This window comes from Anguilla anguilla, chromosome 6 (genome assembly GCF_013347855.1).
Source record: "Anguilla anguilla isolate fAngAng1 chromosome 6, fAngAng1.pri, whole genome shotgun sequence".
Lineage (NCBI taxonomy): Eukaryota > Metazoa > Chordata > Actinopteri > Anguilliformes > Anguillidae > Anguilla > Anguilla anguilla.
This window is the reverse complement of record NC_049206.1, coordinates 1,204,880-1,219,450: the sequence shown is the minus strand read 5'-3', so window position 1 is coordinate 1,219,450 and position 14,571 is coordinate 1,204,880. Positions and strand designations below refer to the sequence as shown.

Here is a 14,571-nt window from a genome sequence, read left to right as displayed (position 1 = left end):
GCCTAATGCTTTTAGTCTTTTAGTGCAAGTAAAATAGGCACTAAAGATGGGAGTAATATTCCAAAGAAAGAGTTTGGCTTAGTCATGAGGAAAGTCTTGTCTAAGACTATTTTTACTCCTCAGACTCATGTTTTTGTGTTAATGTAGGCAGAACGGTGAATGTTGTCTCCAGCTGTAGCTGCTGTCATAGTGCTTCTGAGATGAATATCAAGATATGAACTGCACACTAAATATGCATTAGAACCCTGCCTGGGTGTCATCATACTGTCTTTTAGCCAATGACTATAACCCTTTCATAGGTGGACCAGGTGATCCAAATGCAAATACCCAAAAATATAAATAAAATAATAAATGTGCTTTGGAGTGCATCAGGGTATTTACGCACACAAGCCAGGTTATTTACCTCCGTCAATCCAATGACTAGCAGGTTAGGGGGAGGGGGGAAAAGAGGAATGTGTGCTCAGTCAACCTAACTTGTTTAGATGAAGGTTCATTATAATGTTTAGCAGTGAACACATCAGCTAAGGAATCACCAGCATGGCTGATCGCTTGTCTGGTCTGAGAGACCAGGTTCCTGCCTGTTTTCATTTCCTCTCTCACCCAAACCTGAACAGTCCAACGAGCCGAACGACGACTTTAACCCCAGAGAACAAACGTGTCTGAATCAGGTAAAACCTTCCTGAGAAACCCTCTTGATTTCTCATTATGTTTATTAAGGACGGCACGGTGGTGCAGTGGGTAGAACGTGTTCACGCATGTTCTCCCCGTGCCTGCGTGCGTTTGCTTCCACAGTCCAAACACACGCAGCCGAGGTTAACGGGAGAATCTAAATTTCCCCTCAGGTATGAGTGCGTTAGTGAATGGTGTGTGTGCCCTGTGATGGGCTGGCAAACTGACGGGAGTGTATTCCTGCCTCTCGCCCAGTGCATGCTGGGATAGGCTCCAGCACCTCCTGCGATCCCAACCAGGAATAAGTGGGTTAGATAATGGAAGGATGGATTGATTTTTTTTGTTTTTACCTTTTTACATAAAAATCTAAAAGATTATACTATTAGCATTGATATCAGAACAGATTTTAAATAAGACTTTGAGTTGAAATGAATGCAACATAAAAACGAACCTGAAGAACAGGGCTGATCTAAAACTGCTGGCAGATCAGCCACTCAAACCTCAGTGGTACAATGCTGCCCCCTGCAGGATGTGCTGTCTCTGACAATCAGGCGTGTCTAACAGGAAGAGGGAAGTACAGTTTCTCTCACACAGGCGCATTACTTACGCTGGGGATCTAATGATATGATTTCAATGTATATTTCTCTGAAATTTAGGAATTTCTAAAGATTTTCTCTGAGGAATAAAAACAGGCAGGGAAAAACAGAGATTTGGGACTAAATTAAATTCTTTTTTAATCTGCAGTTTTTGCATAACAGCAATAAGTAAAAGTGAAACTAAACTGCAGATTTAGCAGAAGCCTTTACTGAGCTCAGAACAGACCGAGACAGAATGGCGTCTGGATATTCTCTCCTGGAAGAGGAGCTCTCATGTCCTGTGTGCTCTGAAATCTTCAGGGATCCTGTTCTCCTGAGTTGCAGTCACAGCTTCTGTAAGGCCTGTCTGCAGCAGTACTGGAAACAGAAGAGATCTCGGGAGTGTCCAGTGTGTAGGAGAAGATCTTCAAGGGAACTACCTCCCATCAGTCTATCTTTGAGGAATACCTGTGAGGCGTTCTTAAAGGAGAGAAGTCAGAGAGCTAAAGCAGGATCTGAAGTGCTCTGCAGTCTGCACAGTGAGAAACTCAAGCTCTTCTGTTTGGTGGATCAAATACCCGTCTGTGTTATCTGCCAAACTTCAAAAAAACATGAAAACCACAAAATGCGACCAGTTCAAGAGGCTGCAGAAGAGTATAAGGTAACTGATTTAAAATATAATTTAGTCTTTAACTTTTTAAAAAATGTTAGTCTTTAGTCATTTATTTTATTAAATTGATATTTAGAAATTAAATATCATTTAAAAAGTCATGATGATTGCAATTAATCAGATTTTTAAAAAGGTGGGCTTTGTTTTGCTGTCAACTACTGAGGCCATACTGAACTTTAAACATAATTTCATAAACATAATTAATATTAAATCTTAATATTTTTTCATAATTTTGAATTTCTAATGAATAATGAAGTGCATATCTTAAGAGTTATGATCTGAGAAAGGAGCCATTTTGGTTCTCAGGCCTGAATGCAGTTTGAGATCCTGACTACGTGTCACATGACTGACAGAGAGAGACAGGAGGGAGGGGCAGGAGTGTGGAGACATTCTCAGAGCTGTGTTAGGGAGCAGTGCTCAGCATGGGACAGTAGGGGTCAAAGTTCATGGCTCAGCTATATGTGCCTGACACAATGCGGCCTTAGAGGGCAGATCACTCTTAATGTGCCAAATGTAACTCAAAAAATACGGCACATTAAACCAGATACATTTTCATGTTAAAAGTTTAATTTTGCCGATACAAACAGAATATTAGTGTTCCAATTTTGCACAAGCATACCTGTTTACCTGGCATGTCCTGACAGAGAAGCAATACACTGATATGTGTCAGTGAACACATTGTTTTTACACCAGCAGTGGCCAGAGTCTCCATTCTGGCTCCCCTCTGTCTGAGCAGGGGCTCTTGTGTTGTCTGTGTAGGCAGTGAAGTTTACTGTTGATCTGTTTCCTCAGTAAAGTGTGGACTCTGTCATTTCTTTCCAGGAGAAACTCAGGACTGCACTGGCTCCACTGCAGGAGAAGCTAAAATCCTTTAATGCAGTGAAACTAGTTTGTGATCAAACAGCAGAGCACATCAAGGTACTGTACTGAGGCCTTCAAATCACAGTGTTGAAAATGCAGAACTGGACTGTGCTGAAATGATGGTGAATAATATTTATTCCAGAGCCAAGCCCAGCACACAGAGAGACAGATAAAGATGGAGTTTGAGAAACTTCAGCAGTTCCTAAAAGATGAAGAGACAGCCAGAGTCGCTGCACTGAGGGAGGAAGAGGAGCAGAAGAGTCAGATGATGACGGAGAAGATTGAGAAGATGACAGAAGAGATATCATCGCTTTCAGAACAAATCCGAGCCATTGAACAGGAGCTGGGAGCTGAAGACGTCTCATTCCTGCAGGTAAGACCTGTTCACTCTGTGTGTGCAGGACTCTATACAAACTGCTGTTAATGCTCTCACACCTTCATTTATGGAATATAATATTCTCTAAACCACCTTTTCATGTAATCTTGCAAATATCATCAAATCTCTTCAAATCTTTATCAAGCAGTAGAATTACAGTCTCATTTTTGCAGGAAAAGTGTGATTTAAAGTTTCTCATCATTCTAAATCCACACACTGTACACATATTTAACTATGATAAAGCTGCACGTTTATTTTTCTGTGTCATGTGTCATATCTAAAGCTTGTTCAGAAATGTACAGTCAGATATTACTGTGTTTAATCTTCAGAATTGGCTACAATGATAATAATTCACTCTCTTATTTTAGAGCTACAAGGACACACAAAACAGGTAAGCAAACTCCATCCTCTGTCATCAGGTTAAATATCAGAGTAGGTTATTAGCCCTGTAGTGTTCTATCAGTGAGGTACTGCAGAATGTGTTTGAAATGTTTCTCTCTACAATAATTACTGCAGAATGAATAATGACTATATATAGAGGGAAGTTTTTTTTAAATACTAAAGTAATTAAATTAATTTTTACCTGTAATATAAATCCCCCCTTCTCCTGTGAGTGTGTTCCTCAGTGGGGTCGGGCTGCTTCATATCTGGCAGCCAGTGGGGATGTGTGGTAGAACGCTGGGAGGGATGGAACAATTTTCTTATAGAATGAAGATCTGATGTTGCTGATGATAATCTTCTATGGTAATGAAGCCACCCCCACAGCACAAGTGACTCCTGAATATTATTGCAGAGCCCAGTGCACACTGGCGGATCCAGAGAAGGTCTCAGGAGCGCTGATTGATGTGGCCAAGCACCTGGGCAATCTGAAGTACAGAGTGTGGGAGAAGATGCTGGGGACTGTTCAATACAGTGAGTACTGGAGGCAGGGAGCTCCACATTAGCACTGTACAGGGGGAATCTTCAGCATCCTTTCCACAAGCTGATAAAGCCAGTCAGAGTCATATTGTTTCTGTCTGTGTAAGAGCCCTGGAGTGAAGAGACTGAGCACCAGTCCTTAATCTCACTGATGCTCATAATAAAATGCTGCTTTAAGAGTGATACTGTATTTAAGGGGAAGGACAGGAGCTGCACAAAAACAGGCTTTGCTCCCTCGAACAAAGATTATTCAATGTGTGACATTAAATAGTTTTAGCTTTTAGTTCTGGTGCTTCCCTCACACATGTATCTGAGGCTATAATGGTTAGTTTAGTGAAACCCAGTTTATATCATTAGGAGCCCATTGTACCTGACAGTTTCCTTTGTGAAGATTAGTGCTGACTTCACTTCTTCACTTTACATGCATTTAGCAGAAGCTCTTATCCAGAGTAACTTACACAGTTGTTTACAACTCATTTACATTGTATCCAATGATACAACTGGATATATGCTGAAGCAATGCAGGTTAAGTACCTTGCTCAAGGGTACAACGGCAGTGTCCTACCGGGGAATCTAACCTGTGACTTTTAGGTTACTGCACCATTTAGTTTACAAGACCAACACCTTACCCAATGTACTACACTACCGCCTGTACTACACTTCTGCTGACGTCTCATTCTCTGTCCCTTCAGCTCCTGTGACTCTGGACCCAAACACAGCACATCCCGACCTCTCACTGTCTGAGGATCTGACCGGTGTGGGACGCAGTGATGAGAGACAGCAGGTTCCTGATAATCCAGAGAGATTTGATGGGAGGTGGTATGTGCTGGGATCTGAGGGATTCAGCTCAGGGAGACACTGCTGGGATGTAGAGGTGGGGGATGATGACTGGGTGGTGGGTGTTGCTAAAGAGTCCATCAGCAGGAAAGGGGCTGTGGATCTGAGCCCAGCAAGAGGAGTGTGGGGTATATGGCGGCGCTTTCAGCATTATGCAGCCCTGACCTTCCCACCTACACCCCTCACTGTGCAGAGGAATCCCCGGAGGGTCAGAGTGCAGCTGGACTGGGACAGGGGGGAGGTGTCATTCTCTGACCCCAGTGACAACACTCCTCTCTACACTTTTAAACACTCCTTCACTGAGAGAGTGTTTCCATTCTTCTGGCTTGATTTTATGTGTACCGATCCACTGAAGGTGTCCAGTGTTTCCCCCAGGATTTTATTGTAGGCAGGGGGGGGTGAGCGGGGGCCTGGTTGGGAGGGGGGGGGGGCTAGTTTGGTGGGGTGGATGGGTGCTGCTGCGATCGTGTTTGGTTGGGGGGGGTGGCATCAATTGCATTTTATTCATTTATTTATTCCCTTAGTTTGGCGCCCATTTCCTAATGAAACACTGAAAAAAGGATGCAAAAGACAATAAAATATATCAGTTTAACTTTTTAAGGAAGCTGTCTGAAATAGAGTTGTTTAAATCCCGCTCTGTGAATGGGATATTTAGGAGTTCTGTTATCCAGTGGAGATGGCTAACTTTAGCTTTGAATCAGTTAGGCTGCTGTCCATGGTTTGTAGGGACGGTCCTGAAGCCAGGCCAGCTTCCACACAGACTCCCGGTGTTCTGACTGCTTGGCTGCACCTGTGTCCTTCACAGCGGCTTCTGTGACTGACAATCAGCAGCTTCACAGACATCAGAACAGTTCCCACTGTCTCCATTCTTCCCTCATCTCATCTTCATGGAAGAAGGATGAGATGCTCATCTCACACTTTTTTGGTGTTTGATCCTCTTAGTCGCTGAAGAGGACGTTGTCATGTTACTAGGCTCGATATTCCCTTTCCTGGAGTAAACCTCCACTACATAAACAAATCCACTCATCAGCGCATGGCCAAGCTGCCAACCATAGTGAGATAACCGCAAATCAGAACACTCTAATTTCACAGCTCCAGTAAGTTTCTAACCAAGGGGCGTCCAGAAACTCCACAAATGTGTTGAATCTTCGAGAATTTATGTGGACGGATCATAAAATGGTGCACTTATATGAACACATTTACAGTTGATTTTGAAATCATAATATCAAAACATGTCATGAGTTGCAGTCACAGCTTCTGTAAGGCCTGTCTGCAGCAGTACTGGGAACAGAAGGGATCTTGGGAGTGCCCAGTTTGCAGGAGAAGATCTTCAAAGGAACTACCTCCCGATAACCTGTCTCTGAGGAATACTCCACAAATGTACTGAATCATTGAGAATTTCTTAGAACGGATCATAAAATGTTGTGCTAATGTGAACTAATTTTCCTTTGATTTTTGAATCATAATGTCAAATCTTTTCATGTAACCTGTACAATGTTATTTCCAACGAATTGCTGTGGTATATAGTGATACTGTAAGTACGTTGGTTTGTGTGTAATCAGTTAACCTCCACAAGAGGGCGCCTGAAGCAGTGCTGAGGTGTTGGGTGAAGCCAGGTGTGTGAGTGAGAGAGAGCACTGGGGCTCCTGGGGGCTCTGGGCCCCTATGGGGCCCCACGCTGGCCTGTGTGTGAGTGAGAGAGCACTGGGGCTCCTGTGGGCTCTGGGCCCTATGGGGCCCCACCCTGGCCTGTGTGTGAGTGTGAGAGAGCACTGCGTCTCCTGGGGGCTCTGGGCCCTATGGGGCCCCACCCTGGCCTGTGTGTGAGTGAGAGAGAGCACTGGGGCTCCTGTGGGCTCTGGGCCCTATGGGGCCCCATGCTGGGCTGTGTGTGAGTGTGAGAGAGCACTGGGGCCCCTGGGGGCTCTGGGCCCCTATGGGGCCCCACGCTGGCCTGTGTGTGAGTGTGAGAGAGCACTGGGGCTCCTGGGGGCTCTGGGCCCCTATGGGGCCCCACACTGGCCTGTGTGTGAGTGTGAGAGAGCACTGGGGCTCCTGGGGGCTCTGGGCCCTATGGGGCCCCACGCTGGCCTGTGTGTGAGTGTGAGAGCACTGGGGCCCCTGGGGGCTCTGGGCCCTATGGGGCCCCACGCTGGCCTGTGTGTGAGTGTCTGTGTGTGTGAGTCCAAGCGCACGATCCTCCCCCCTCAGCGGGATCTTTATATTCACTGTCCCGCCCCCCCCCCCCCCCCCCCAGTCTGCTCCCCTCAGCTCTCTGTCTGTCTGCTGTGCGCTGCTTTCCTTTAAACTCCACACAGACACAACGGAGCCTCTCGGTCCTCGTTACTGAGCAACGACAAACACCCCCTCCCTGAACAGAGTAGAGAATAAACTCTGAAAAGGACACACCCTAGAAGTATTGAACCCTTTATTATCAACAGGGAAGTGACACCCCCCCAATAAACCATCATCATCATCATCATCATCATCATCATCAGTGACAGGTGGTCGGGTCTTAAGCAGGGTGGTGATTACCATCTTGTTGGTTTTCATTTCAACCCTGTTTTGGCACATTTGATTCTACCAATTAGCAGCTCATTGAGATCTCTAGCTGTTGAATGAGTTGTGCTTTGTTTTTGACTGAAAACCTGGTAGTTAAATTGAGTGAAATCTTATCTAGCTTAATTTTTTAACACCACTGGTAGCCTAATGCTTTTAGTCTTTTAGTGCAAGTGAAGTAGGCGCTAAAGATGGGAGTAATATTCCAAAGAAAGAGTTTTGCTTAGTCATGAGGAAAGTCTAAGACTATTTTTACTCCTCAAACTCATGTTTTTGTGTTAATGTAGGCAGAACGGCGAATGTTGTCTCCAGCTGTAGTTGCTGTCATAGTGCTCCTGAGATGAATATCCAGATATGAACTGCACACTGCATTAGAACCCTGCCTGGGTGTCATCATACTGTCTGTTAGCCAATGACTATAGCCCTTTCATAGGTGGACCAGGTGATCCAAATGCAAATACCCAAAAATATAAATAAAATAATAAATGTGCTTTGGAGGGCATCAGGGTATTTACACACACAAGCCAGGTTATTTACCTCCCTCAATCCAATGACTAGCAGGTTAGGGGGAGGGGGGAAAAGAGGAATGTGTGCTCAATCAACCTAACTTGTTTAGATGAAGGTTCATAAGAATGTTTAGCAGTGAACACATCAGCTGAGGAATCACCAGCATGGCTGATCGCTTGTCTGGTCTGTGAGACCGGGTTTCAGTCTGTTCTCATTTCCGGACGGAGTGCGGCACAGTGGGTAAGGAACTGCGCTTGTAACCGAAAGGTCGCAGGTTTGATTCCCGGGTAAGGACACTGCCGTTGTACCCTTGAGCAAGGTACTTAACCTGCATTGCTTCAGTATATATCCAGCTGTATAAATGGATACAATGTAAAATGCCATGTAAAAAGTTGTGTAAGTCGCTCTGGATAAGAGCGTCTGCTAAATGCCTGTAATGTAATGTAATTTCCTCTCTCACCCAAACCTGAACAGTCCAACGAGCCGAACGATGACTTTAACCCCAGAGAACAAATGTGTCTGAATCAGGTAAAACCTTCCTGGGAAACCCTCTTGATTTCTCATTATGTTTATTAAGGACGGCACGGTGGTGCAGTGGGTAGAACTTGTTCAGGCATGTTCTCCCCGTGCCTGTGTGCGTTTGCTTCCACAGTCCAAACACATGCAGCCGAGGTTATCGGGAGAACCTAAATTTCCCCTCAGGTATGAGTGCATTAGTGAATGGTGTGTGTGCCCTGTGATGGGCTGGCAAACTGACGGGGGTGTATTCCTGCCTCTCGCCCAATGCATGCTGGGATAGGCTCCAGCACCTCCTGCGATCCCAACCAGGAATATGTGGGTTAGGTAATGGAAGGATGGATTGATTTTTTTTGTTTTTACCTTTTTATATAAATATCTAAAAGATTATACTATTAGCATTGATATCAAAACAGATTTTAAATAAGACTTTGAGTTGAAATGAATGCAACATAAAAACGAACCTGAAGAACAGGGCTGGTCTAAAACTGCTGGCAGATCAGCCACTCAAACCTCAGTGGTACAATGCTGCCCCCTGCAGGATGTGCTGTCTCTGACAATCAGGCGTGTCTAACAGGAAGAGGGAAGTACGGTATCTCACACACAGGCACATTACTTACGCTGGGGATCTAATGATATGATTTCAATGTATATTTCTCAGAAATTTAGGAATTTTTAAAGATTTTGCCTGAGGAATAAAAACAGGCAGGGAAAAACGGAGATGGGACTAAATTAAATTCTTTTTTAATCTGCAGTTTTTGCATAACAGCAATAAGTAAAAGTGAAACTAAACTGCAGATTTAGCAGAAGCCATTACTAAGCTCAGAACAGACAGAATGGCGTCTGGATCTTCTCCCCTGGAAGAGGAGCTCTCATGTCCTGTGTGCTCTGAAATCTTCAAGGATCCTGTTCTCCTGAGTTGCAGTCACAGCTTCTGTAAGGCCTGTCTGCAGAAGTACTGGGAACAGAAGGGATCTCGGGAGTGCCCAGTGTGCAGGAGAAGATCTTCTATGGATCAGCCCTTTAACCTGTCTTTGAGGAATGCCTGTGAGGCGTTCTTAAAGGAGAGAAGTCAGAGAGAAAAAGCAGGATCTGAAGTGCTCTGCAGTCTGCACAGTGAGAAACTCAAACTCTTCTGTTTGGTGGATCAAATACCCGTCTGTGTGATCTGCCAAACTTCAAAAAAACATGCAAACCATGAACTGCTACCAATTCAGGAGGCAGCAGAAGACTATAAGGTAACTGATTTAAAATATAATTTAGTCTTTAACTTTTTAAAGAATTTTAGTCTTTAGTCATTTATTTTATTAAATTTATATTTAGAAATGAAATTTCATTTAAAAAGTCATGATGATTGCAATTACTCAGATTTTTAAAAAGGTGGGCTCTGTTTTGCTGTCAACTACTGAGGCCATACTGAACTTTAAACACAATTTCATAAACATAATTAATATTCAATCTTAATATTTTTTCATAATTTTGAATTTCTAATGAATAATGAAGTGCATATCTTAAGAGTTATGATCTGATAAAGGAGCCATTTTAGTTCTCAGGCCTGACTGCAGTTTGAGATCCTGACTACGTGTCACATGACTGACAGAGAGAGAAAGGAGGGAGGGGCAGGAGTGTGGAGACATTCTCAGAGCTGTGTTAGGGAGCAGTGCTCAGCATGGGACAGTAGGGGTCAAAGTTCATGCCTCAGATATATGTGCCTGACACAATGCGGCCTTAGAGGGCAGATCACTCTTAATGTGCCAAATGCAACTCAAAAAATACAGCACATTAAACCAGAGACATTTTCATGTTAAAAGTTTAATTTTGTCGATACAAACAGAATATTAGTGTTCCAATTTTGCACAAGCATACCTGTTTACCTGGCATGTCCTGACAGAGAAGCAATACACTGATATGTGTCGCAGTGAACACATTGTTTTTACACCAGCAGTGGCCAGAGTCTCCATTCTGGCTCCCCTCTGTCTGAGCAGGGGTTCTTGTGCTGTTTGTGTAGGCAGTGAAGTTTAATGTGTGACTGTTTCCTCAGTAAAGTGTGGTCTGTCATTTCTTTCCAGGAGAAACTCAGGACTGCACTGGCTCCACTACAGAAGAAGCTAAAAGCCTTTAATGCAGTGAAACTAGTCTGTGATCAAACAGCAGAGCACATCAAGGTACTGTACTGAGGCCTTTAAATCACAATACTGAAAATGCAGCTTGTGATTGTACTGAAATGATGGTGAATAATGTTTATTACAGAGCCAGGCCCAGCACACAGAAAGACAGATAAAGATGGAGTTTGAGAAGCTTCAGCAGTTTCTAAAAGATGAAGAGACAGCCAGAGTCACTACACTGAGGAAGGAAGAGAAGCAGAAGAGTCAGATGATGAAGGAGAAGATTGAGAAGATGACAGAAGAGATATCATCCCTTTCAGAACAAATCAGAGCCATAGAACAGGAACTGGGGGCTGAAGACGTCTCATTCCTGCAGGTAAGACCAGTTCACTCTTGGAAGGACTCTATACAAACTACTGTTAATGCTCTCACACCTTCATTTATGGAATATAATATTCTCTAAACCACCTTTTCATGTAATCTTGCAAATATCATCAAATCTCTTCAAATCTTTATCAAGCAGTAGAATTACAGTCTCCTTTTTGCAGGAAAAGTGTGATTTAAAGTTTCTCATCATTCTAAATCCACACACTGTAGACATATTTAACTATGATAAAGCTGCACGTTTATTTTTCTGTGTCATGTGTCATGTCTAAAGCTTGTTCAGAAAGGTACAGTCAGATATTACTGTGGTTTATCTACAGTTTTGTTTACAGTGATAACAAGTCACTCTCCTTATTTCAGAGCTACAAGGACACACAAAACAGGTAAGCAAACTGCATCTTCTGTCATCAGGATAAATATCAAAAGTAGCTCTATAATGTTCTATCAGTGAGGTATTGTGGAATGTGTTTGCAATCTTTCTCTCTCTATATGAATTACTGCAGCATTAACAATGACTTCAATACTAAAGTAATGATAAGGTAAATGAATATTTACCTCTAATATAAATCCCCCCCACCCCCCACGCTCCTGTGAGTGTGTGTCCCTCAGTGGGGTCGGGCTGCTTCACATCTGGCAGCCAGTGGGGCTGTGTGGCAGAACGCTGGGAGGGATGGAGCCATTTTCTTATAGAATGAAAATCTTATGTTGCTGCTGATAATCTTCTATGGTAATGAAGCCACGCCCACAGCACAAGTGACTCCTGAATATTGTTGCAGAGCCCAGTGCTCACTAGCAGATCCAGAGAAGGTCTCAGGAGCGCTGATTGATGTGGCCAAGCACCTGGGCAATCTGAAGTACAGAGTGTGGGAGAAGATGCTGGGGACTGTTCAATACAGTGAGTACTGGGGGCAGGGAGCTCCACATTATCACTGTACAGGGGGAATCTTCAGCATCCTTTCCACATGCTGATAAAGCCAGTCAGAGTCATATTGGTCCTATCTGTGTAAGAGCCCTGGAGTGAAGAGACTGAGCACCAGTCCTTAATGTCACTGATGCTCATAATAAAATGTTGCTTTAAGAGTGATACTGTATTTATGGGGAAGGACAGGAGCTACACAAACACTGACAGGCTTTGCTCCCTCTTATCTAGTCATTTCTATAGTCTCGTATCTGAGACTATAATGGTTATTTGTGTGAAACCCAGTTTATATCATTAGGAGCCCATTGTGTCTGACGGTTTCTCTTTGTGCAGATTAGTGCTGACTTCACTTCTTTGCTTCACAGACATTTAGCAGAAGCTCTTATCCAGAGCAACTTAGACAACTTTTACATTGTATCTAATTATACAGCTGCAATGCAGGCTAAGTACCTTGCTCAAGGGTACAACGGCAGTGTCCTACCCTGGAATCAAACCTGTGACTTTTAGGTTACTGCAGCATTTAGTTTACAAGACCAACTCCTTACCCAATGTACTACACTACCGCCTATACTACACTTCTGCTGACGTCTCATTCTCTGTCCCTTCAGCTCCTGTGATTCTGAACCCAAACACAGCACATCCCAGACTCTCACTGTCTGAGGATCTGACCAGTGTGAGATGCAGTGGTGAGAGTCAACAGGTTCCTGATAATCCAGAGAGATTTAATGGGGGGCAGTGTGTGCTGGGCTCTGAGGGATTCAGCTCAGGGAGACACTGCTGGGATGTAGAAGTGGGGGGTGAGGCCTGGGCGGTGGGTGTGGCTAAAGAGTCCATCAGCAGGAAAGGGGCTGTGGATTGGAGCCCAGCAGGAGGAGTATGGTGTATATGGCAGTGCTTTCTACGTTATGAAGCCTTGACCTCCCCAACTAAAGCCCTCACTGTGCAGAGGGAACCCCAGAGGGTCAGAGTGCAGCTGGACTGGGACAGGGGGGAGGTGTCATTCTCTGACCCCAGAGACAACACTCATCTCCACACTTTTAAACACTCCTTCACTGAGAGAGTGTTTCCATTCTTCTATCCTGCTTCATCGTCTCCACTGAAGGTGTCCAGTGTTTCCCCCAGGATTTCACTGTAGGCAGGGGCGGTGAGCGGGGGCCTGGGTGGGATAGGGGCTAGTTTGGTAGGGTGGATGGGTGCTGCTGCGACCGTGTTTGGTTGGGGGGGGGCATCGATTGCATTTTATTCATTTATTTATTCCCTTTGTTTGGCGCCCCCCAGTCAGCCCTGATGGGGCATGTGTAATGTGTTACTCCCATTTCCTAATGAAACACTGACAATAAAATATTTCAGTTTAACTTTGTTAAGGAAGCTGTCTAAAATAGAACTGTTTAAATCCCGCTCTGTGAATGGGATATTTAGGAGTTCTGTTATCCAGTGGAGATGGCTAACTTTAGCTTTGAATCAGTTAGACTGCTCTTCATGGTTTGTAGGGACGGTCCTGAAGCCAGGCCAGCTTCCACACAGACTCTCGGTGTTCTGACTGCTTGGCTGCACCTGTGTCCTTCACAGTGGCTTCTGTGACTGACAATCAGCAGCTTCACAGACATCAGAACAGCTCCCACTGTCTCCATTCTTCCCTCATCTCATCTACATGGAAGAAGGATGAGATGTTCATCTCACAGTTTTTTGGTGTCAGCTCCTCTTAGTCGCTGAAGATGACGTTGTCATGTTACTAGGCTAGTTATTCCCTGTCCTGGAGTAAATCTCCACTACATAAACAAATCCACTCATCAGCGTGTGGCCAAGCAGCCGACCATAGTGAGATAACTGCAAATCAGAACACTCTAATTTCACAGCTCCAGTAAGTTTCTAACCAAGGGGCGTCCAGAAACTCCACAAATGTACCAAATCTTTGAGAATTTATGTGGACGGATCATAAAATGTTGCGCTTATTTGAACATATTTTCCATTCATTTTTAAATCATAATGTCAAATTTTTTTCTGTAACTTCACAATGTTATTGCCAACTAATTACTGTGGTTTATCATGGTATTATAAGTATGTTCGGTTTGTGTGTAATCAGTTGAAGTGTAATAAACGCACCAGTGGAATCACTCCAGAGTGTTGCTCTTTTCCTGACCCGTCATCAGTGTGTCTTCCAGGTATGTGACAGGTTTGTGAAACCCATCGAATACCAGAGGAGCTTCAGTTAACCACAGTACCCTGAGTACCTACACACACTGCCTATTCCATACTACCCATCATTAATCACTGCAACACACCCCAACACCAACACACACTGCTCATTCCATACTACCCATCATTAATCACTGCAACACACCCCAACACCAACACACACTGCTCATACCATACTACCCATCATTAATCACTGCAACACACAACAACACCAACACACACTGCTCATACCATACTACCCATCATTAATCACTGCAACACACCCCAACACCAACACACACTGCTCATACCATACTACACATCATTAATCACTGCAACACCAACACACACTGCTCATACCATACTACCCATGATTAATCACCCCAACACCAACACACACTGCTCATACCATACTACACATCATTAATCACTGCAGCACACCCCAACACACACTGATCATACCATATTACACATCATTAATCACTGCAACACACCCCAAC

General features: G+C 44.1%; 1 protein-coding gene across 1 annotated transcript; it reads left to right on the top strand.

Annotated features, from left to right (window-relative positions):
* The first annotated feature begins 1,244 nt into the window (after window positions 1-1,244).
* Window positions 1,245-13,044, top strand: LOC118229524. Its single transcript, XM_035421555.1, has 12 exons — window positions 1,245-1,905; window positions 2,737-2,832; window positions 2,918-3,148; window positions 3,520-3,542; window positions 3,945-4,063; window positions 4,762-5,292; window positions 9,287-9,726; window positions 10,558-10,653; window positions 10,739-10,969; window positions 11,338-11,360; window positions 11,754-11,872; window positions 12,505-13,044. The coding sequence occupies exons 1-12, from the start codon at window positions 1,501-1,503 to the stop codon at window positions 13,029-13,031; spliced, it is 2,841 nt and encodes a 946-aa protein (XP_035277446.1). The 5' UTR covers window positions 1,245-1,500; the 3' UTR covers window positions 13,032-13,044.
* Window positions 13,045-14,571: the final 1,527 nt, after the last annotated feature.